The following is a 24786-nucleotide window of genomic DNA, read 5'->3' as shown; positions in this document are numbered from 1 at the left end:
ATTTTAATCAAGTTACTTTTTTGTTATAGATGATTTAATTTTTCTTCCGCCATTTTTCGCTATTTGAGGTTTTAATTTAATTGATTAAATTGATTTGTTTTCTATATAAAAATTCTAAATCAAAATTAGTTTCCGTTCATTGAAAACAAATCGAAAATGTTCAAAAATCAATTGAATTTTGACCGAATTAATTTTCTAATAATTTTGTTTGGATAATTAAATTTTTGTCTTCCATTCTTCGACAGTCGCCATTTAAGGATGCGAGGGCGATATCGTGCTGGAGATGAGTTCAAAAATAAAACGCGACGCGATGAGAGATGCAAATTGCGTGCAACGCGTTGAAACTGTGCCAAGATTTGAGCCGCCTTGGAATATATACATTTCGATGCGTGGGATTTCGTTCTATTGATATCCGAAAAATGTGTTTCAATGTTAATGTTGCTTATCCGAAACATTGCGAAAACACGCGACTCGTAAAATATGTATATATATATATATATATATATATATATATATATTCATAAACATCTAGGAGGAAAATCCCTTCCCTTGGAATCAGCTATAAATTAAGCGTAGAATTTACTTACACATTTAATATATAAAAAAATTAATTAAAAACGTAGCTCGATAATTTGTTGTTGCATTTGTTTACGCAATTAGAGAGAAAAACATATCGTGAAAAAATCCAAACGTAAACTTTGAGTCGAGATAGAGACCTATCAGGTCATCGAGTCGACTCGATAACAGAGTGAGAAAAAAATTGCGATTGTTATGTTGTACAATTGAAACTTTCGAAAGTATATATACGAATGTTTGCACGTATTTATAGAACAGATATAATTATAAGAGAGTCGCTATCTCTCTCTTTCTATATATATATAAGGCATATGTATTATACAGAAACGCGTTATTATAAAATAACATTCTCGCGCAACGCGTGACGGAAAAAGGTATGTCACTTTTTCTCGTATAATACATGTATAAGAAGATCGATTGCGTAGCTATATAAAAGTTATATATATATACATATATATCGTTTGATTCAAGTTGCGAGAGTAATAAAATTATACGCACGCTTGCGTGCACCGTTTAATTCTCACCATATACAGATATACGATTTCTATTGTCTGCGAATTATAAGACGCGCGAAGTTTCTAAAAAAGGTACTTTGTTATTAGACATTATCATCACATTTTTTAGGAGGATCTAAAGGAGATTCTCTTTTAACGAGGTTGAAAAAGGCGAGAAATTCTCAGATATCTCTCGTGCCGCTATACAATTTTTTCTTTTTTTCTTTTTTTTTCGAGGAAAATATGAGGTACAAAAGCGATATCGGCAAATCGCGTCTCTCGTGGTACTACAAGAGAAGTCAAATGTGGATCGTGCCAGGGTTACGATAGTTTGGAATGCAAACCCGATGTTGAGGAATTATTTCATCGGCCTCGACCCAGCGCGCTCTCTTTCTAATTTCTAGCTCTAATGCGGTTCTAGTTCTCATGCGATTAGGACAGGCATAATTCGGTATCATTACGGTCGATCGTCTTTGTTGTCAGTTCTTTTCCTTAAGATGGAGAGAGAAAGAATAGAGTCATTTAGAAGAGAGAAAGAGAGGGAAACGCGGGCGTTTCAAGAAATCAAACTCTCCATTCTAAGATGAAGAGAAGAGAGGGAGATTGGAAGGTGAGAGAATAAGCTGTGTATGCACTCCTTTATGTCTTTTTACAAAGAGATGTAAGATTTAGATGCATTTTTTTAGAAAAAAAGTTGTAGTTTACATATATCGCGGCTATTTCTTCTGAATATAAAATTTTAATAAAATATTTTAATAAATAAATTTTAAAAAAATATTTTAAGAAATAAAAAATAATATAATGTTTTTAATAATATATCCCAAGTAGCAAACTGATGTCATTCGACGTCGCAAAATGACGTACGTTTGCTATCTGGAATATTTTATATATTTTATATAATAGATAAAAAATGAAATATTTTAATAAAATATATATATTCAGATTGATAAGATTTTGGCAAGATGTAAATCTGTGTTATTTATTATTTCTTATATCACAATCGTGTTTATGATATAACAAATAAATTTCAATTACGATATCCAGCTATACGAAGAAAAAAAAACAGATAAATATAAACACAAATATATATGAAAAAATCACAAATACAATATTAAATCCGTATCAGCACCGCCGATTATCAAGAGCAAGTAGATGCAAATATCGATTTAAATATAAAGTTTTAAGATTCTTTCACTTGATACGCGCAATCTACAAGTCTGAAGAGAGAAATGATTTATTGTATCGAAAAATTATATTATGCGCGAAGTTCATTGTTCATTTTTTGATAAAAAATCCATGCTAATCTTTCATCACAGCGTCCCAGAAAATCAAGGAACGTAAATGAGATTAATTAATCCTTAATTATCTTCGGCATTCTTTCGCTATATAATATTATTGCAGTCTAATAACACACAATAATTTTTAATAATCAGAAAATTGTCGAATTGTATCAAAATAATATATAACACGTGCAATGAATTATAATTTTATTGGAATTGGGAACCTTTTTAATTGATCGATTAAGATATTCGAATAATGTAAATAAACTTTAATTTTATCCGAATCGGGAATCTTTTTAATTTATCAATTAAGATATTCGAATAATATATAACACGTGCAATGAACTTTAATTTTATCCGAATTGGGAATCTTTTTAATTTATCGATTAAGATATTACGAGCGGATCTAAATCGATCGATCGATCGATCAATATACATATAGATGAAGATGTATAAATAAAAGAGTGTCACGGTGATTTTTTTACTGTGTCGATGTAAAGCGAATCGACGTTGTCCCTCTTTTTTGCTCAATCGAGGTACGTTTATTCTTTATTTTTCTCCTTTATTATAATTCGTTCTTTTTATTTTTGCATCCATAAAGAGCGACGAGTAAAATAAGAATTGCAAAAACCGGTTTGCATCTACGTTATTATTTTATTCTACTTTCTCGACTCGCAACATATACATTTATGTTCCCGCCCTATGCGGAAATAATTTTATTAAATAGTCAGCTGAAAACATAAAAAAGATATAAGCAGCGAGATAGAGAGACATACAAGTTAATGTTTCCGCGACGACACATTATAATAATCATAATAATATATCACTATTATGGGCGTCCGCAGAATTTTTTCCAGGATTAAATTTTTTTTGTTTTTTATTCTTTCATAACTTTGTTAAATTTAATTTTTATTTTGTTATTTTCAATTTTTTAAATTTGCAAATAAATTTCGGTATTTATTCAAAGGAAGAGCAAATTTTTTAAAATTCTGAATTGATAGAGAAAAAAAAATGAAAAAGAAAAATAGATAGATAAATTTAAAGAATGAAAGAGATATGTTTACAATAATAATTTATTAATAATCATTATATATAATAATATAATTATTGTAACAATTATATAATTTCAACTAAATTTTATTACATAAAAATTATTACATTTTATTTATCATATATTTGAATTATTATTATACAGTTATTATATAACAATAATTATATTCTTTGATTATATAATTGTTATAATTAGAGTATTATACAATTATTATATAATCATAATTATTATATATAATTTAAAAAAGCGAAAGAAATCGGCAATCTAAGAGACATGCTATATAGTGACATGACTGAGTTTGTGACGTCGCGGTCTTTACTGACAATATTATTATTATTGCCTGTCGTCGTCTCTTTTTCTCCTTCCGCCGTATCACTCGGCCGATCTCGCCATTTTATCTCTATCTCTGTCTCTCACTTTAGTTTCCTCTCGCTTTCTTAACGCGCCGTCACGTCTCCGCCCTTCCACCAGCTGTTTTGATGTGTGCTTTCATTTTTATTAGCAACGTGAGCTCAAACGTCAACTATAAACCCCGTAGTATAAATCAAAACATCAACAAGATCAATGTGTAAGAACGCAAGGTTATCGATCCTATATTTTTCGCACGTTTTTATATTTACAGATTTTCTCTTTTTCGCTATAGTTTTCAACAAATTCTCACTGCGCGATTTAAACGTTTTAAAACACGTGCTTTAAATAACGCGAAAGCCTTGAAACATATCGCGCTAAACTCATCGTAAACGATCTTAATTATTTGTTTAACGCATATCGCATTTTGAGTATATATAGGTTTTAAAAAAACAATGTTATATATCTTTATGTAATTTTTATTCATAATTTTGGAGTTTCGATCTTATATGAGATATAATAAATTAGAAATTTATAAAAAATAGAAATATGAATAATTTTCGATTTTATTTCTTAAAATCATTAAGAAAATTCACAATTTTCATTTTTTAATCAAAGTATATATATTTAAATATATTATTCACAGAGATTTTAATAATTTTACGAAGAAAACAACTCACAAAACGAGATTTGAGAATAAATTAATTTAAATTTCGAAAGCGAAAAACTGCTAAAAAAATATTCCGAATAAAAAGATAAATTTCACACAAAACATTATATATCGATATAAGATATATCTAAACTCGAAATTCAAGTGCCTTATTCCACGTAAGCACCAGAGATCGATAAAAGAAAATTGAATCGAGCGGGCAAAAGAGTGACCTGTCAAAATCAGCTGATCGATTCGCGAATTATTTTTTTGTTCCTCGAAAAAGCGAAATATAAAAAAAAGTCACATTTCAAGTCGCATCATCGAGACTCGCGATCTAACCCCATCCCATCTGTCATCGAGCGGGGGAGAAAGTGATCTGTCAAAATCAGCTGATCGGTCGCGAATGATTTTGTATTTCCTCGAAAAGGCGAAATATAAAAAAAGTCTCGCAAGTTTCAAGTCGCATTCGTCGAGAGAAGCGATCTAACCCCATCCCATCTGTCATCTCGCGTGCAGATGCCTTAACTTAACCTAATCTCGATCGTGCAAATGTCATACGCGAGCAGCCTCGCGCTCTAGGACGGGACGGGGAAACCTCCGATTCTCTCGCGACCGGCGCGGCGAGCCGACAGGAGCCCCTGATACGACGTCACTCGTCCATCGGCGAAGGCGAATCGGCGGGAGAGACAGACGGGACGGGGCCAGGCAGGCGCGGCATTCGACTCGACGCGGTGATCGCGCGTAAAAATGAAATGGGGCATTGGGTGAAAGTACTCGCGGCGAGCGAGCGAGCGAGCGAGCCTGCCTCCTCTTATATCAGATCAGTACGGTAGGCGCGTCTCGTCGCATTCGCCTCGCGTCAATTCCTCTCCGCCTCGAGCACACGCGCGCACACCAGCTGGCCACACTCTCTCTCCCCCAGATGATATCGCACCGTCGCGGAAAGCCACTTGTCACGCAAATCTCCGGGCTATGCTGCCGATTTGGTAGTCTCCCGCGACATCCCGCACCGTCGTTCACCTGAAAGAGCAGCGCTTTTATTCCCTCTGCCCTCCAGAATGTTGCTGCGCAACCTGTGGACCTTGTGCTGCTGCCTCCTGCTGTCGCCGGCCCTCCTGGTCTCGGCCCTGGAAAACGGTCTGGCCAGGAGCCCTCCGATGGGATGGCTCGCCTGGGAGAGATTCAGGTGTAACACCGATTGCAAGAATGATCCTGATAATTGTATAAGGTGAGAAAGGATGCGCTGCATGAATCTGGGATGTCTATGGTGTAAACTTGGAGGATACTTTGTAATTGGTTTTTACTGTGCTTTTGCAGTGATCGTCTCTTCCGGACCATGACAGATATAGTGGTGGCTGAGGGATATGCCGCAGTGGGATACGAGTACATTAATGTGGATGATTGTTGGTTGGAGAAAGAGAGAGACATAAATGGACAGCTTGTACCGGACAGAGAACGCTTCCCATATGGCATGAAGAGTCTTTCTGATTATGTAATTTGGTGTTAATTGTTCTAAAAGCTTCGCTTCACATCAAATCTCTATTTTATTCTTGCATGAGCTTGCTGGGTTTATTTGCCAAAATCATTCACCGGAGTACTTTGTGAAAAAGGAATATCTTTGTTTTGTCAGGTACATTCAAAGGGCCTCAAGTTTGGCATCTATGAAGATTACGGTAACTACACTTGCGCTGGCTATCCAGGTATATTGGGCTACTTGGATATAGACGCCGCTACATTTGGATCCTGGGATGTAGATTATGTGAAACTGGACGGATGCTATTCACATCCCACCGATATGGACAGAGGTACAATCATATCTTATAAATAATCAATGAGTTTTCTCTCTTAACTGAATAAATTAGTATTAAAATTATATGACATTCAACAAAGGCTATCCCGAGTTTGGATTCCATTTAAATCAAACTGGAAAGCACATGATATATTCCTGCAGCTGGCCCGTCTATCAAATCTATGCTGGTATGCAGGTAAGGAATGATACATCTTTTTTATTTGATTCAGTTCCTGCAGATTATTTTCACATTTGTCTTATTTTCAGCCAAATTACACCGCGATCGCGGAGAACTGCAATCTCTGGCGCAACTTTGATGACATCCAGGATTCGTGGGCCAGCGTGGAGAGTATCATCGATTACTACGGCAACAATCAAGACGTGATTGTGCCCATTGCCGGCCCAGGACATTGGAACGACCCGGACATGTTAATCATCGGTAACTTTGGGCTAAGCTACGAGCAGAGCAAGACGCAAATGGCGATCTGGGCTATACTAGCAGCTCCGTTGCTCATGTCCGTTGATCTCAGGACGATCAGGCCAGAGTACAAAGCCATTTTGCAAAACAAGAAGATCATCGCTGTGGATCAAGATCCGCTGGGTATTCAAGGTCGAAGGATATACAAAGTGAGTGATGTAACAAAAAATTAATCAGTGTTTATAAATATATATAAGTGCGATAAGTCAGTTGAAACGTGAGATCCAGGTCGATTCCGGCATATATTAGTGGCATTTAATTATTAAATCACAGCGAAATACAATAGTGTAATCCATTGATTGCAGCACAAGGGCATTGAAATTTGGGCGAGGCCCATCACTCCGGTTTACCAAAACTACTACTCGTACGCGATCGCGTTTATCAACAGGCGAACTGACGGTACGCCATCGGACGTATCGGTCACGTTGAAGGAATTGGGTCTGCAGTATCTTGGAGGATACCGAGTGGAGGTTCGTAGCGCAATGATTTAATTTGGGAAAAAGTGTACGAGATTTGATAAGAAGAACTCTCGGTTCATCAACGCTCGTTGTATCTTTCAGGATTTGTACGAAGACGTAGATTACGGCATACTGACACCACAGACCAAGATCAAGGTCAAAGTGAACCCGTCGGGTGTAGTAATTCTGCGATGCAACTTGAACATAGACGATGCGTTTCGCTATTCGCCGTACTCGCCCTTAAATCAGATCTTTAAAGTTAGGCAAAATTCCTTTAAATGATCGTAAGTTTAAAGTATTATCGAATTTTCATCGGCGTTTTATACATAAATATATATGTAAGTTCTACGTTCTATATTAACATATTATAAGAAAGGCTAGGAGAAATAAAGAATTTTATAAACTTTATTCAATCATTTATATATATTTAAAGTGACATTTTATCTGCATTATTTTGCATCCACTTTATGTTAATTCTCTTTCAAGCGTTTTTAGGATTTCAACGCGACATGACGATGCATAAGAATATTACAGAGTATCTCAATCCGCATGTGTACACATACATTTGCATACATGTAAACACACTTTATATAGACTGCTTGCTGACGAACGCTTTTACCGATCAAAAGAATTTCTCTCGTAAAATTTAATTCGTAAAAATTATTGATTGATGCTTTTAATATCGTTGATATTTTTTTTTTTAGAAAAATTCAGTTTTTTTTAAACAAGTAATATCGAATCAAATATCCTGTATAAATTGCCACACGTGCCAGCGCGAAACGTATCTCTTTACATTCGCTGTTTCTAATCTTCCCTCTGACGTTCGTAATGCGTCACGAGGACGCGAAGGGATATCACAAATGTATCGCGGAGTCACTCTACGGAGGCTATTATAAATTCGCTATAGATGTCAAAGCACACATTTCTCGTACATTTATATATATCCAGCTACCCACACTCACTATCTACTCGCAATTGACATGAGAAATATATACAGTGTTCCATTTCAAATACATTTTGAAACTGTTGATGTCGAAAGATATTTCAGACGAAAATTACATGAGGAGAGGGACATAATTTAATGCCAATATTTTTTTTTATAGATAAGGTCATTTTTTTAAATAGAGTTATATATAAGTTATATAGTTTAATATAGAGAGTTATATATAAGTATATACTTTTTAATACATCAAAATATGTCGATGCCGCTCTTCTTACTGTAAAAAAGTATATTTGTAATTTTCAACATTTTATTTGCACTCATATATGGATGTTTGTAAATAGACAATATTTTATAGGACGCTTTTGTATGATCAAGATTTTTCACTTGAAATTTTCTTATCGGACGAATAAATTTGGCACAGTTCAGTCTTATAAAAATTTTAGACAAGTGACAGATGACACTTTAAAACATTGTTGACATAATTTTAATATTTCAAGAGTAATATAGAAATTACAGAAGAAAAACAATATCCCGATATACTGTCATTCGTCATTCATTATTTTGAACTGGGTGCAAATTGTCTAGAAATGTCAATCGATCATTATCAAACTTACAAAGCTAAGATTTTTTCATATTAATTCTTGTTTATATGTATATTTTATATCTATATTTTTTGCGTTTGATTTTTGTCGAAAATTTTACAAAGAAGAGGATAAGTGAATAATTAATTACATTGTTTTTCATTCGAAATCAACATCATTTCGATGATCCTTTAAGGTGTCATTAACATTATCGGTCTATATTTTTTTGATGACGTACTCTGAATATGATTTTATCAATAATCAATTTTTATTGCTTCTATAGAAACTGCAACACAGAAGGTGATTTCAACTTATTATCGTATAACTTTGAGGAGCATTAAATGAAAAGTTTTCCAATCTGATTGAACTCGTGTCGAGTTTCTACCGATGGAAATTGGACTATTTTTTTTCGAGGAGACCATTGGATTATTTTCTGTGAGTAATTCAAAAAAATGAAGTTTACTACAATAAAACAACCTATTATTTTAAATGACTCGAAGCAGAATGTCTAGAAAAAGTATGTCAACAATGAAAGTCCAGTGAAATGCTTGAAAAGATTAAAGAAAGAGATAATTTGAGAATGGAATAAATTTTTATATCCCGGTTGATGAACCTTCTTTTGAGCATCACATTTTATATAAGAATCTCTGTATATATATATATATATATATGTATACATCATATACTATTAATACTATACACGTGTGTGTTTTATTGATATATTCAAAAGTATATAGAGAAAACCATGAACTGAGTTGACCATATAAAGACCATCTTTGACATCAGATTACGTTGTTCAAATTATTTTCTATTTTGCGAGATCAATATAATATACAGCTTCAAAACTATGTGTTTGCTGTTATCTAAATAAAATTATATAGATGATCATCTAGATAATTTTGGCGTCATCTTATCTTTATATAGGAAATAAAAACATATATTTTTTATATTTACACCTTAGATTAAAGTGTTATCTTTACTCAATTATCTGTAATAATGTTCAGATAATTTGAGAGTGGTAAGCGATAAAAACTTATAAATAAAAGTACGAATATATTTTTATATCCCCTTTATAATTTACATTTTTTTATAACACAAGTGTTTACATAAGCGGGTTTAAAAATAATATTATCTGGAAGTTAGATGAATCGCTATATAATTTTATTTTTCATCTAGATATATTTGAAACAAAATCATCTTTATCCTCTCTAAGATAAATTTACATACTTTTTAGCTAACAAATTTTAAAATCATCCAACACTGTTTTTATCTCATCTTTTCTGAAATCATCTAAGCACAAAATACCGGCTATATATGTATATGAAACATCCTGTATACAAGTATATCTCGGTCCAAACAAAATCAATTTTTATCTAAAAATATTCATAGGATATAGGAAAAAAGTTTTATCTAAAAATATTCATAGGATATGTTGTGCTATTATATAGAATTTCGAGTAACATATATATATATATATATATATAAAGTTTAAAAATTGGCTATAGATAAAGATAAGATAAAAGTACGTATATATTTATCTTGTTGTTTTAGATAGAATAAAAATTGATTTTGTTTGGACGGAGAGAACATCCCAGGATATCCAGAGAATGTTCTCCGAAACATCGTCTTCGGGATATGTGTGCTGTTAGGGAAATGAGACATCCTGTATATCCCCGTACACCCACTCTCCCCGTCTCTCCCCCTTCGCGGACTGCTGGTAATGCGTCACAGCGACGCCCGCGTCGCGTCGCGTCGCGTCGCGTCGCCTCTCTCGCGCGTGCTCCCTTCAACCCCCAGAGAAGTCGCAGCCATTGTCAGAAGGTCGGTCGGTCAGCTCGATTCCTCGAGCACGAAACGCGCCTCCGCCGCGTTGTGCGCGCGTAACACACCCTTTCGTCACGCGAGTTCACCCCTCGAGAGCGAGAGACAGAGGCGGAAAGAAGGTTCCGGGGGAGTCGAGAGGGTGGCGGAAAGAGAGAAGAAAGGGTGAAGAGAAAGAGGAAGAAGAAGAAGAAGAAGTGGACGCAGGAAGAAATGTGAAGGGGAAAATAATCCTTCGCGATGAGACGCAAACATTCGCGCGACGCTGATTCCGCGCGACCAGCACCAGCATTCGACGTCTCCGCCTTCGCTTCCGCTTCCGCCGTAGCTGTCAACGCGCTGCTGCACCCTCTCGAAGCCAGCATGAAGATTCCGCGGCTCTCATGACCCAGGTGAGTCTCCAACGATCCCCTGAAGTTTCTTCTTCCCTTCGTAGACCTAGATAGACAAGATAGACTGTAGACCTGGTGGTTCCGAATCCTGATGGGTGTTCTTGCGTCTGTCTCCTGCGAGCTGGACGAATCCGCGCCGATATGGCGGCCGTCGCCGGCCCCGAATCAAATCGCGTCTCTTGGAGTGATTGTTTAGATTATTGAAGAGATAAGAGAGAAGTGGTTCTCTTTTTTGGACGATATTGATCGATTAGTGGGATTCGTTTTTTTGATCGCTGATGACTCGGAGCATCCGGTTGTTCGCCGTTTTCGGGCGAAGCTGATCCTCCAGGTCCTTTCGCGTCCCCGAGGTTTCTCTTCCGCATCGTTCGAGCTTCGACGAGCGTGATAACTCGAACGTCTCTCCTTCTCTCTCGCTCTCTCGGCCCAGTCATTGTTGTAGAGGCAGCTCGCATGAATGAATAATGGCGCCACATCGAGAATCGTTTTGAACGGTGACGCGTTTACTGCCGTCTTACACAGAGAGTCGATAATTCGCGGTTATTTGCGGATCGCGAAATTCCAGGTCGGATTTGTTGCAATTTTTTCATCCCACGGCTCAGCGAATCCCGCAATTCGCGTATCTTTGAAAAGGATCAGTATTTTCCGCATCAGTAGCAGGTTACATAATGTCCTAAATTTGGGTTTAGAAATTTGGCACAGAATCGTCTGATTGTAGGTTTAATTCACGGATTTGATAGAGTGCACATTATATAATTGTTGTGTATGACGTCAATTTCTTCATCTATTTCTTTTGCAATTCTACCTGATTCTCACAATTAATTCCATCACCTACTTACTTAGTGTTCTGAATCATGAACTCTACTTTTTCCCACCATTGTATTCCGTATCGAGTAATCCTGATTCAACATCGTTATTAGAATATTACATCAAACACCTTAGAGGATAATGCTTTGCCTCGCATAATAAAGGCTCGCAATCGGGGTTAATTAAAATCGAAAGGACGGGAAGAGAACGGAAGGTACGGATTGAACCGATTAAAATGTCATCGCGAATCGGCATATATAAGCGCGCTCTCTATTTATCATATTTCGTATGTAGGGCGGCGCAGATAAATCGATACGCGGCACTTTCATTCATGGCTGCCTCTCTCTCTCTCACATCGGGTTGGCACATTGCCGTTGCTCCACGTACCACCCACGCCGTCGGGAGCAGCGCACACACTTACAACTCACCCGTTACGTAGTAGTATACAGTCGTGGCTGACAGTGGTTCTCCGTTTCTCGCCGCGTCGTGAAAGAACGCGGGGATGAGGAGCCTCTTCTGCAGGTCCGACTTGGGGCGCATCGTGACATCTTGGGTTTTAAATTTGTACATTAAATGGAAATCCCTGTTCTCTTTTGTTCTTTTTTGTTTTTTAACTGATGAAAAAGTTAGTTTTAAGTCGCTAATCTACGTCAAAGAGCCTTGATCAGTTGACGTTTCACTTGTTCCGAACAGACAGGCGATGTTCCGTGACGTAAACCTTCGCGTGGGATACTTTTCGCATTCTATTTATAAATCGTTGTCATTAGTAACATATATAGAACGATATATCTCTTCGTCCTCGACATAGGCGCATAATAGCCTGACGATAATTCAATCGACTGAAAAGCATAACGATATGATGCAATAGATACGGTAGTGTATATTACATTTTCACTATGTTGTTTTTAAGCGCGAAGGTTTCAAAATCTGATTTTCAAAGACTGAACTAAAAAATAAAAAAAAAAGATATTTCAGTATCCTAAAGATCTCTCTAATAATAGGTCTGTTTTTTTATAGCTGAATCGGTTACACCAATTTTCTTTCCTTCCCAAAAAAATGTGGAGTCATAAGGATAGACTCTGAACTAGTGCAACCAGTTATAAAGAAACAAACCTAAAAGTTCATGTCAATTTTAGCTGAAGAGAACAAATCTAAAGGTGATACTTTTAGGTCTATTCTTTATAGTTGAACTGGCTGCAGTAGTTTATTTCTTTCCTCCCAAAGTGGAGTAAAAAGATAGGCTCTGAACTAGCGCAGCTGAAGGAGAACAGACCTAAAGTACAAACTTTTAGGTCTATTTTTTATAGTTGAACTGGTTGCACTAGTTTACTTCTTTCCTCCCAAAGTGGAATAAAAAAATACCCTAATAGCACAACATATCCAAAAGATATTCGGCGAATATCCAAAGGATATCCAGAGGACACCCTCAGGATGTTCTCTGAACATCTTCGGGACATGTGTATTAGGATAGGCTCTGAACTAGTGCAGCTAGTTTAGCTGAAGGGAAAAAACCTAAAGTTGACACTCTTTCCTTGCTTGAAAGAGAGAAGGAGCTTCCTAGAGAAATTCTTATTAGAGATCTCATAGTTGCATTTCGTGCATCATCATCAACCACTGCACCGCTGCATCTTTCGGTGTGCGCACGTCAATATTACGTCGACGTGCATCCGCCCGTCCGTCCATCCATCCATCCATCCATCCATCCGTCCATCCGTTCGTTTGCGTTGAATGACGACGGTTGACATTAGCCGTCGCGCACGAGGCATCTCTCGTGGCATCCTTAAATTAGTTAAACTAGTGCATCGCGCGCGCAAGAGAGAGAGAGAGAAAGACAGAGGCTAACCCAGTTAGTTATAGTTACAACACACACGCGAAAAGGGGGATATCGAATAAATTTACTGCGCAGCCGCGCGTGTATAGGCGCTATCGGAGCCGCGAGACAGAACCTGACGACGCATACAAGCAGGTATGCTCGCGGCCCTTTTCGCGCGCACGCGGTAGGAGAAACTATACACGACGGAATGCGGGGTTGGGGAGGCTCGTGGAAGAGGGAGAAAGGGTACGGCTACTCTTTGAAACTTGGTCCACTTGCCTCCCCGTGGCGTTCGCCGCAGCGCACAATGCGAGGGTGGCGGCGGCGCGAGTGGAGAACATCAGGCGGATCTCCCGCTCGGTGACGCTCGCCTGAGGGATCCACCTCGAGCAGATCGGTCGTCCTCGAGTCTCTTTTCAAGAACCAAACCGAACCGGTTGTGTCTTCCGGGGTTTTCCTCGTGAGAACGTCCTGGTGAACCCCCTTTCGAAGCGTTCTCCAAATGGCAAGGAGCGTCGTCGAGCTCATGACCTTTCTGGATGTTTGCCAACTCTATCTGCAGACGAAGAAGAAGTCGCGGAACCTCTGCACCCTCTGGGCGATCGTGACGTTCATCCGGACGGAGGACACTGGGGACTTCCTGAGATGGTGTCGCGTTTACACGGTGCCCCGTTTGCGCTATTGCACGGATCGCGCGAAGAAGAAGAAAACGGAGAACGCGGAGAAGACGAGCCCCGAGAAGCTGATACTCAAACTGTTGCAGGAGTTGTTCTATTGCGGCTGTCTGCCGCCCTGCGAGATCGGTCTGTGAACAAAGGCCGATGTGTCAAGTGATGTAGGACACGTGAAAGTCGAGTTTGCTCTTCACGCAACAGGCTATTTAAAAAATCCATATATCTTCGTAAATATCTCGAAATCCTCTCTCTCTCTCTCTCTCTCTCTCTCTCTCTCTTAAAAATTATTCGATTTAAAAATGATTTTTCTTTGATTGACCCTGGAAGCTGACGTATCGATTTGAATCTTTCGATTTAGGGTGGTAAACATTTCTGTGCAGCATCGTGTGAGCGCACATGTGGACGAGAGTGAATCACCTTAGCGAGAGGGATGTCTGAGAGCGACGGAGAGCATGCAGCTCGCTCGGTGGCCCTAGAGCAAGCCTACGTCCACGAAGTATACGAGCAATGTGCCGAGAAGACCACGCAAAGTAAACACTGGCCACGAGTATATCAGTTTCTTCAGGAACTCGAACCGGGTGCTCTCGTCTGCGACATCGGTCAGTCGAGAATATTTTTTATACATGTTCTCTGCTTTTTTTTCAAGTTAACAAATCAGTAGATAGTATATCAATTTCACGGAAGAATTAATTTTTCTTGAAGCTGATGAGCCGCACGGAGTTGCAATTTTTCTCGGCACGAGACCAAGAAATTAAATAAATTCGAGATTTTTATTTTTGATGAATTTCTCTCTCTGTGTCACTTTTTGTTTAACAATCATTTTCATCGTGCTATGAACACATCTGTCACTGTTAAGCAGTTCTTTTTGAACTAAAGAGCTGTCGCGCGGGTTGCATAAGTAACGGAGTTCGCGCTTTTAAATCCTTCTGTCAATGAATGAGTACTCGGGTACCCAAAAGCGACTTTAAATATTGAAAATCTGTCAGAACTTTTTCTCGCTCAAAATAAAATATAAAGGATCTCTGTTTGGAAATCTAATAAAATATGACGAGAAAGAAACGTTCGATGTCTTGTAAACAGTGTTGTGCTTAGATGATTTTAAAATTAGCTAGATGATGAGATAAAGATATGTAAAGATGAGATAAAAATATGTAAATTCATTTAGAGAAGATGAAGATAATTTTTTAAATATATATCTAGATAAAAGAAAATTATATGGTGATTTATCTAAATAATTTTCAAGATTGCTTATGTGTAAACAGAGTTACGAAAAAAATATAAATTATAAAAGGAATATAAAAATATATGTAAATTATTCTAAATAATTTAAATTTTTTCATTTACGATACAGATATAGATAATACATATTTTTCTTATCTATATAAAGATAAGATGACGCCAAAGTTTCATCCAGGTAATCATCTATATAATTTTATTTAGATAACAGAAAATACTGCTTGTAAAAGTTGCTTGAAAAAATAATAGTCGCAGTGTCGAAATGCAATTTGGTACCCATAAATTGATGAGAAAGTGAAGAATTATGCATTGACAGAAGGGTTAACGTTATGTTACATGTACAAGTTCGCCTAGAGAACGTCACGTTTGCATTCTTTAGGTTGCGGCAACGGGAAATACCTCAGCGTAAATCACAGCATCTTCAAGATAGGGGTGGACCGATGTAAGCGCTTCACGGACATCGCACGCGAGAAGGAAAACGAGGTATATCTATTATAATCTAACTGGAAGCTTCTTATCTTCAAATTTTTACTAATTGGTCTCTCTGAAAATTCCACATTTCTAGCGCAAGTCAAATTAACTCCGCAGATTAATACGACATCTCTCTCTAAATACGTCTCTCATTTGTCCCAAGGTCCTGATCTGCGATAATTTGGCACTACCATTTCGAGAAGAGAGCTTCGATGCGGTGCTGTCGATCGCCGTGGTGCACCATTTTGCTACCACGGAGAGGAGGGTACACGCGTTGAAGGAATTGGCGCGGATTCTCAGGATTGGAGGTCGACTTGTCATATCCGTTTGGGCTATGGAACAGAAGCACAGAAAGGTAAAATTTTTTTTTCGTAGTCATCTGGATCGATTCAACCGTTCTATTATTTTTCTTTCGCAGTTCGAATCGCAAGATGTTTTAATACCTTGGCCCAAGTCGTATTGCATGAGCGGTGGAGCATCATCGGATGGAACCAGACACTCTGGTGCATCGGACAGGAACGAGACGCGAGATGATGACACCGCGCAGAAGTATCCATCATCCTCCAAAAGGTGAATTTTTTCAATATACAAATAGTTGCATAATTATTTAATAAATTGTGATATGGTGCATTATAGAGAAATAATAATTCTGTTCTTATTTTGATAATTTCTACGTTTCGTTCACGCGAGCAGCGTAGCATGTAGGTCACAGCTATCATGATTTCTTGTTCCAGAAATAGCCAACAAAAATGTAAAAGCAAGAGTTATTGGATCGATCCGATATTCAGTTTGTCACCATCCACCAGCAGTCTCTCCAGTCCGAATGAGACTTGTTACAGTTGTTTCCGGCGAGCGTTACAGGTAACCAAAATAAAAGAGATCATCCATTTCTGTTATATAAACACAATATTTTAAGCCCGAACGATTGGGGAAGATTGATTGGAAATGTGTTTTGGAAAATTGGGAAAAACTTTTTTCGTTTAATGCGTTAAAAGGTTAAACGTCGAAGGTTGTTTAATTAAATTTCTTTATTTCGGAGTAATTGAATTCATCACTTTTAAGATTGTATCTTTGTCATTTAAATTATTTTCTAAATATATATATATATATTTTATTATATATATATACATATATTTCAAGTAGCAAGTGTACGTCATTTTAACATCGAATAACGTTATTTTCGTCATTTTGATGTTTAATGACGTCAGTTTGCTACTTGGAGTCTTAATTTAAATATCCTATTATTTATACCATTTAAACATCCAAATTGCTATATATATATTCACTCGTGATTTGCATAATCCTTTGTAGAAATTAGCGAGAAGTAGACGCGGAGGTGGCAGTCGTGCATGGTTCCCCGGAAGTTGGCAGAGCGGCACGAAGAGTCGACGGCACTACGACCCCGATGAGATGACCGACGTGGACGAGCTGCCGATCGAGCTACGTCGCGTGGAGACCACGCATACGTTGACGATGACGAACAAACGTTCCACGGACACGTTGAACATAAAATCCAAGAGCCTAGGTGACATCTTAGAGATCGAACGGCTCGATCTGGTGCGTTCCCGATCGAGCATCCCGGGTTTTTGCTCCACGTCGGAGCTGATCCTGGACGAGCGGTCGGTCTCGTCGTCGTCGAGCGGCTCGAAGCCGCGATTAGTGAAGCAAAAATCGTGCGTGGAGGAGACCGGTTTGGAGAATTCCGAAGACACTGCCATTGAAAATCTGATCAAGGACCTTCCGGACTTCTCCTGCCAACCGTTGCGCAAGCGCAACGTCCCGCTGAAGCAGAACTCGATGAACGAGGAGCTGATGTCAGCGGAACGACTGGAGGAGAAGGAGCGAGTACGCCGGAATATCATGAAACAGGCATCGCTGAACGAGGAGCTCATCTGCAAGTGGCGAACGTTCGAGGCGCTCAAGGAATCGATCAGTCCGGTGAGCGCCAGCAGACGCTTCCAGTTGCTGAAGAACGGACTCACCAGCAAGATCAAGCGCTCCACCACGAACATCGAGAAGGTCTCCAGTATGTCCATCAAGAACGGATTCGTCCGGATGCTCCAGAGTTGGAAATCCTGCGAGAGCGAGTCGGTGTCCACCGCGACGGAGGAGACGACGAAGCCGAAGCCGGCGGACAATAAAGTGCAATCAGTCGCACTGGTGAAACGTAGCATCGAAGTCGTGGAGCGTCGTCTTTCGCGGGAGGACGGCTCGGACTCGTCCAAGGACAGCAGTCTACAAAGTGACACCAGCGTGGATTCCGAGGACAGTTTCGCGTCGGTGATCTTCGTGCCGAAGCAGGACCTCCCGGCGTCCTCGGCATCCTCCTCGGTCAATGAGGCGCCTGCAGCGCCGCGACCGGCGGCGTTGCAACTCGGCACCACGTCGGCGCCACCGTCGCCGCGTGTGAAACAGCCACCAGACAGCGGTCAGTCCTCCAGATTCAAGCTAATCGACATGCTGAAGCAGCAATCGACGGAGACGAATACGAGCACGAACGCAATCAAGCCTAGCAAGGAAACGTCCGGTGGATGCGCCAACTTGCAGCCGCCGAGAGAACTCCGTCTGATGTCGGAACCAGCGGAGCCTGACGCGGAGCCGGATACCGCGCCGCTGCTACGTGCCTTCAACGATGTCACCAAGACGGCTGGTCGCGAGTCGATCGTAAACGAGGACGACAGCCGAAAGGCCAGGTTGAACCAGATCAAGGAGCTGCTCATAGCGAAGCCGGGTTTCGCGACTCGCTCCAGACCGTCGTTTCCCTTGGTCAGACGCGCCTCCACGGCAGCCTCGGGTCGTTTGGAACCCTGTCACGAGGATTCTGCCGCGTTTGCTATCTCTGGAGCTGTTCAACCCGGAGACCGACGACCTGGACAGCGATTCCAGCGGCGTCTCGTCGCCGGAATCGGTCGGCTCGGTGATCAGCGTCACGTCGGATGAGAGGTATATCGCGAGGAGGGAGGCCGAAGAGAAGAGGAACAACGCGCAGACGAGCGATGGAGTCTCCAAGTCGAGCGGAGACGACGTAACGAAGAAGGAAACTACACGCGACGACGAAACATTGAGTGTGGGAACCACAGTGTCGCTCGAGAATCCAACTCTGGATCATCCTTCACCCGCGAATTTCGAGGATGACGCGCCGTTCGCGGAAGTCAACATGATGACGCGTGATTCTGTCCACGGTAACTTGGAAGCCGACCCGATCCGCTCCACGTCGCGCCTACTTCTGGAAAGCGGGAAATCCATCTCCTCGCAATCTATGAAGCTCCTCGAGGCCGCCGCGAACGTGGCGAGCTCGCTGGAGGATGCTGTTGAGAAGGCGATTCAACGGAAGAGCCAAGTGGGACAGTTCTCGCAGGTTGCGCAACAACGGAATAAGAATAACAGCGTCTGGTCGCAGGCGAGCGTGCGAACGCGAGCATACTTGAAACAGGATCGTAAATCCGCCTCAGTGGACCTGGGTGGCTACACCGACGAATCCAGCAGCGATCTCATGCGTGACATCAGTCGGTACTGCCAGAACTCGTCGTTCGATCTTTTGTGCCAGACGAGAACTTCGTCGTCGTCGTTGGACAATAAGTTGGACGCGGAATCGGACGCCACGGCCTGGGACGGATCCAATCGAGCGCCTGAAGGAGACCTCGTGGATCGTGAACAAGGCGTACGATAGGACGAGCGGACGCGACAAGTTCGCCAATGCGATCCAATCCAAATTGACATCCAAATCCAAGTCCCTCTGCGAGGACCACGCCGCCGTATTCGAGTCCGAGTTCGACCATAAGTTTAAATACCAAGATTCCAAGTGTAAGGTTGAGCCGGAAGTCAAGCCCGGAGCTAGATTTATCTCCAAATACGACGAAACGTTCAGACTCGACCTCGCATCCGGAGAGAAGTCGAAGACCAAGTTCGACCTCGTGACAGCGGTCACTCCCGTATCCAATAGTAACTTCACGAAGAAATCCCTCATCAATCCCGCGGATCCGGAGCTTCATTCCGAAGGCGCGTTCAACTTCCAATCCAGAACGGAGCCCAAACGGCCCAACAATGTCGAGCAACAGCGACAGCATCGCTCCTCTAGCACTTCGCCGCTGTTGCGCAGCAATTCGGACGACATGTTGGACTTTGTGATGGTGTCAAAGACGGGTGAGTTCGAGTGCGAGAGTAGTCCGAAAATGGCGGAGAAGTGGCAAAGTTCCTCCCAAAGCGGGCTGTCGATAGACTCGAGCGACGTGGGTGACTCCATGATGGAGAACACCATGATGAGCCTGAGCGACGGCAGCCAAGCGGAATCGACGGCGAGGCTGTTCACCGGCAGCACCGTGTCCTTGGTGTCGAATCCGAACAATCTGGAGGCCAACCGACGGTGTTCGGTGGAACGACGAAGACTCCAGGAACGTGGTCGATCGTTGGACGAGACCTCGAGCGAGACCAAGAGACGGGAGGCCGCGGCGGACTGTCTGGTCACCACCAGCAGGACCACCGACACCATCAGCAACGCCTCGTCCCAGGAATCGCTGACCTCGGACCGCGGCGGCGGCTCGATAACCTATCATCAGTACTATCACGTCTTTCGCGAGGGCGAGCTCGATCAGCTGATCAACAAGTATGTCGAAAATCTGCATATCATCTCGTCGTACTACGACCATGCCAGTTGGTGTGTTGTCGCGGAGAAAGTGCAGGTTTGGACTATATGACTTCGGATACGGATCATCGTGCGTATGAAAGGGAACGAACAGCCGCGACTCGCAAAGTTGTACCGGGTGTCTCGATAGGAGATGTCAACCAAGAAGGGATCAATTAGGTTCAACTTTATGAAAATTTACACTCGCTTAGTTTCTCACCTTTTTTCAGTTGTCAACATATCCCAGTAGCAAACTAACGTCATTAAACGTCAAAATCACATCACTTTTATGTATAATGATGTCATCGACGACAAAATGACGTATGCTTGCTCTCCCGAGAAGCAAATTGACGTCATTAAACGTCAAAATGATGTCATTTTGACGTCTACTGATGTCATCGACGACAAAATGATGCATGCTTGCTCTCCCAAGTAGCAAACTGATGTCATTAAACGTCAAAATATTATTTTGATGTCTAATGACATCATTAAACGTCAAAATATCATTTTGATGTCTGATGACGTTATTCGACGTCAAAATGACATACACTTGCTATCTGGGATCTGGGAAGGCTCCTTTTGGTGTTCACCGCGATGTTAGATTGTGACGTCACGACGTCAAAATGACGTACGTTTACTACCTGGGATATAATTCCCGATCTCCGGATCCAACAAGAAAAAAGGGAGATCGCGAACTTAGGAAACTGGATATGTAATTCTTGAATTCTTTAATTTCCCATCTTTTAGCCTTTATCTTACAGAGGACGGATTGGGGAGAACTCTTACTTTTGAGACAAAAGTACTAATCCCTCTTTTTGGGACACGCAGTACACTCCGGATGGCCCAATTAAAATATGCGGCTAAAAAAAACCTCGCTTCGAGCACCAGATGAACGAACGAATCCGCTGAATCCGTGGATCTAAAGAGTCCAAGGATCTCAAAAAATTTAAGGGGTCCAAGAATCCAAGGATTTCAAGGCTCAAGGATTTCATATGATAAGATAATAACAAATATTATATTCAAGATTTAAAATAATTCACGAGTTGACTTTCTAACGATCTGTTCTTGAAAAAACTGCGACGATCTGATCTATGTTGCTATATTGAAATATCTGCTTTATGCTCGTTGAAACATTCCTTACATGTTTGTCTCATCGTGAAGAGATTTCTCTGTCCGTGACGTCGCTGAAGTCAAAATGCGCGACGCAAGAATAAAAATAAAACTCTTCAAACTAACGAAAAAAACGATGAATGATATATATACACACACATATATATATAACGAACCAACAATTAAAAAATATCACAAAAATATCCAAAAATAAGGGAACATTTTAATAATATAAATGGCGATAATATCTCTTTTAATTAATTCCGCCTATTATTAATATAATTACTGATAAAATCTTTCATTTTTCATATCCGATTAGTTCGATCTTAGTTTCGCTTCAGTGACGTTTAGGACTGTTTATCTCATTTCGGATTCGCACATTTCGAAACAACGATTGCAGAAAGCACGATTCTTCGAGATATGCTTTGAGATAGAAAAGAGAAAAAATATAGGAACAAAAGCGAGAGAGAGAGAAAAAGAGAAAAAGGCACTATTCGCTCAAAGTATTCTTCGTCTTCTCGAAGGGTGGTGCGATCTGAATATACATATGCGTTTTACAATTAGTAAAAGCGTAAAAAAAAAAAAAAAAAAAAAAAAAAAATCAGAAACGGCAACTGGCTCCCGAATCATATGGAGCATATTTTCTATAAGTTCTTTCTCGAGGAACGGACAATATTCGAACGCTTGAACGTAGATATACCTCAATAATGCGAACATTCCACTTCCAAAAAAAATATATATATATATTTACACATGTACACACAAATACACACGAAACACGTATTAGGGTGTCCCTTAATTGTGCTTCGCGTTCAGTGATTTGTACATGTCGATGTTTAAGATTAACGTTGGCATTAGACTATACGTAAATGATCAAGTAAAGGGATATACGGAGTAATATTTCGAATATATATGACGTAAAAAAAAAGAAAGGAAGAGATAGAAGAGAGGAACACACATATATATACACAAACACATCCGTACACATATAATAATACATTTGTTACATGATTTATAGGCAAGTAAAAGACATCCTAATACATATATAAACACATACGTACATGCATACATATACATATGATACATATATATTAGGATATAAGGATTCAAGGATCCAATAATCTGAATATTGAATGCTTATATTCTTGGATTCTTCGCCCAAAGACTTTAAAAATTCCTTAGACTCTTCGATTTTTACGTAGAATATTTTTTCTTGCATCATTATTTTATCTTTAATCTTCAAGTCCCCAATAATATGTTTTAGTCTCCACTTACGCAAAATCTTTAGGACTAATTAATTTAAAAAAACCTCCTAAAAATACACAACGTGTCACAGAAATGCTGTAATTGCATCCCCAGTAGCAAGCATACGTCATTTTGACGTTTAGCGACGTCAGTTTGACGTTTGATGACGTCAGGTTTTTGCTACTCGGGATATTTAAAGATTTTTAAGAGAATTTGTATACGATGTAAAATATATTTTAAGCAAACAGAAGAGATCCAAGGATCGAAGCATCCGTGTCTACAATACGTATATTCACACGTCACACATAGAGAAGGACATAAATGTAAAAATCTAAGCTTCGTTATTTTTATGATCTCTCAATTAATTATTATTCGCGATCGTAGTAGAGACGGAGACGTGGAGTTTTTATTGCAACCCTTTAACCGGTAAATCGAAGAAGATCATTTTTCTGCGTCAGAGGGACAAAACATCTTCAACGAAATTATATACTATATATATAAGATATCAAAATCGTAGCAAAAATTCGAGGGTGCTGCAGGATGTCCGCAAATTATCGCATAATACGTAATACAGGCGCAATTTAAGGATATTCTATAAAAATATCGAGAGAGAGAGAGAGAGAGACAGAGAGAGAGAGTGTGTGTGTGCTTGTTCGTGTGTGCATGTGTGTGTCTGTATTTGTATCGATTCATTAAAATCAAGGTTCTCGAGACGTTGAAGGCGATCAGCGAAATGTGTTATTTTAAGAATTTCGATAAAACGAGAATTCTTGTCTTTCTTGATATTCGATGCATATATATGATATATGACGAAAATAAAGAAAACAACGGAGAAAGAGGGAGCTTGGGGCTACTGGTTAAAGGGTAATTCGATAGATCGATCGAGAGGAGTAATAAAGTGTTATTCCGTTTTTTCGGAGAATTGTTCGATTAATTAAACACATAGTCGACGACGTTCTTTTTCTAATTTATTGTGCAACTTTTATTCGATTCGAAGAAGAAAAAGCGAAAAAGTGTAAGTGCATGCGTGCGTGTAACATGTATGCGTGATAGAGAGAGAGAGAGAAGAGAAGATGAAGATGATGTTGAAAAGGAGAAGGATAGACCAACGCGGAATATGCAATCTCGAGAAACAGATGTAAATATGTAAAATAAAGTGTTCCTGACGTAAACGCACAGAAAATCGTCAGAAAATAGTTGACAAACGGCAATTTCGAATGAGAATTTTCTTTCGAATCTCCTGTTCTCCTTTCTATCCTTCTTACTCTTTTATTATATAATATATTAATTTTTATAATTATATTAAATACATTTATATTATATATAATTTATTAAAATATATAATAAAATATTATATAGTATATATATTATATAATATTAATATAAGTGTTTTATAATATATTAAATACATTTATTTGATATATAATAATTAAAATATATAATAAAATATTATATAATATATATTATATAATATTAATATAAGTGTATATTATATATATTGTATATTATTTAATATTCGTTTCTCGGATAATGAAGGCTAAACTAAAGAAATTTCTCTTATATCAGCATTATAGTGAACTTGAAAATCATTTCATATCATCTCTTTTCATAATTGACCAAAAGTGAAAAGATGGTCTTATAATTCTATCAGTTACAAAATTATTTTACAAAATAAAGAAGAAAATTATATCTTTCTCTCTCGGATAATATGCATGTTTATCGGTATTTCTTTAGTAACAACCGGCAATGAGGAGATCACGGTACTTGCATAGGATAGGGTAGATATTTAATAAAGATAAAATCGATATTTGACGCGCGCGAAATCGCAAATAAAGCGCGCGTTAAATACGGTATGCATATATATTTAACATAAAAAATCATATCAAAAAGATTCAATTGTTAATTTTTAAAAATAAAAAATCACTTAAATAGTGATAATAAAATTA

The 24786-nt window shown here is 39.2% G+C and overlaps 2 protein-coding genes across 5 annotated transcripts; both read left to right on the top strand.

Moving 5' to 3' along the window:
- The first annotated feature begins 15 nt into the window (after nt 1–15).
- On the top strand, nt 16–7534 carry LOC114935777 (alpha-N-acetylgalactosaminidase). Of its 4 annotated transcripts, none has more exons than XM_029308673.2 (8): nt 16–950; nt 5459–5629; nt 5719–5893; nt 6032–6206; nt 6292–6386; nt 6458–6817; nt 6974–7138; nt 7229–7534. In XM_029308673.2, exons 2-8 carry the CDS (start codon nt 5460–5462, stop codon nt 7406–7408), a joined length of 1320 nt encoding a protein of 439 aa, XP_029164506.1. In that variant the 5' UTR covers nt 16–950; nt 5459; the 3' UTR covers nt 7409–7534. The 4 variants fall into 4 exon arrangements, with proteins under 4 accessions (XP_029164506.1, XP_029164505.1, XP_029164508.1 ...); XM_029308672.2 differs by lacking the exon at nt 16–950 and adding an exon at nt 3951–3982; XM_029308675.2 differs by lacking the exon at nt 16–950 and adding an exon at nt 3953–3969.
- Nucleotides 7535–14327: 6793 nt separating this feature from the next.
- On the top strand, nt 14328–24051 carry fid (class I SAM-dependent methyltransferase fire dancer). Its single transcript, XM_085485440.1, is given in 9 exon segments — nt 14328–14384; nt 14538–14756; nt 15773–15876; nt 16028–16219; nt 16283–16434; nt 16599–16725; nt 17176–18669; nt 18671–19495; nt 19497–24051. Coding segments are annotated over 8 exon segments (4125 nt in total). The 5' UTR covers nt 14328–14384; nt 14538–14587; the 3' UTR covers nt 20559–24051.
- The last annotated feature ends 735 nt before the right edge of the window (nt 24052–24786 follow it).

The sequence above is a fragment of the Nylanderia fulva genome, unplaced genomic scaffold, assembly GCF_048542155.1.
Source record: "Nylanderia fulva isolate GAGA-0341 unplaced genomic scaffold, ASM4854215v1 Scaffold37, whole genome shotgun sequence".
NCBI lineage: Eukaryota > Metazoa > Arthropoda > Insecta > Hymenoptera > Formicidae > Nylanderia > Nylanderia fulva.
This window is presented reverse-complemented; position numbering and strand designations above follow the sequence as displayed.

Bases quoted from the DNA above. Each gene is read 5' to 3' on its own strand.
- LOC114935777 (XM_029308672.2), top strand. The intron at 5,630-5,718 runs GTGAGAAAGGAT...GTGCTTTTGCAG, and splicing joins GATCCTGATAATTGTATAAG to TGATCGTCTCTTCCGGACCA. The intron at 5,894-6,031 runs GTAATTTGGTGT...TTGTTTTGTCAG, and splicing joins TGAAGAGTCTTTCTGATTAT to GTACATTCAAAGGGCCTCAA.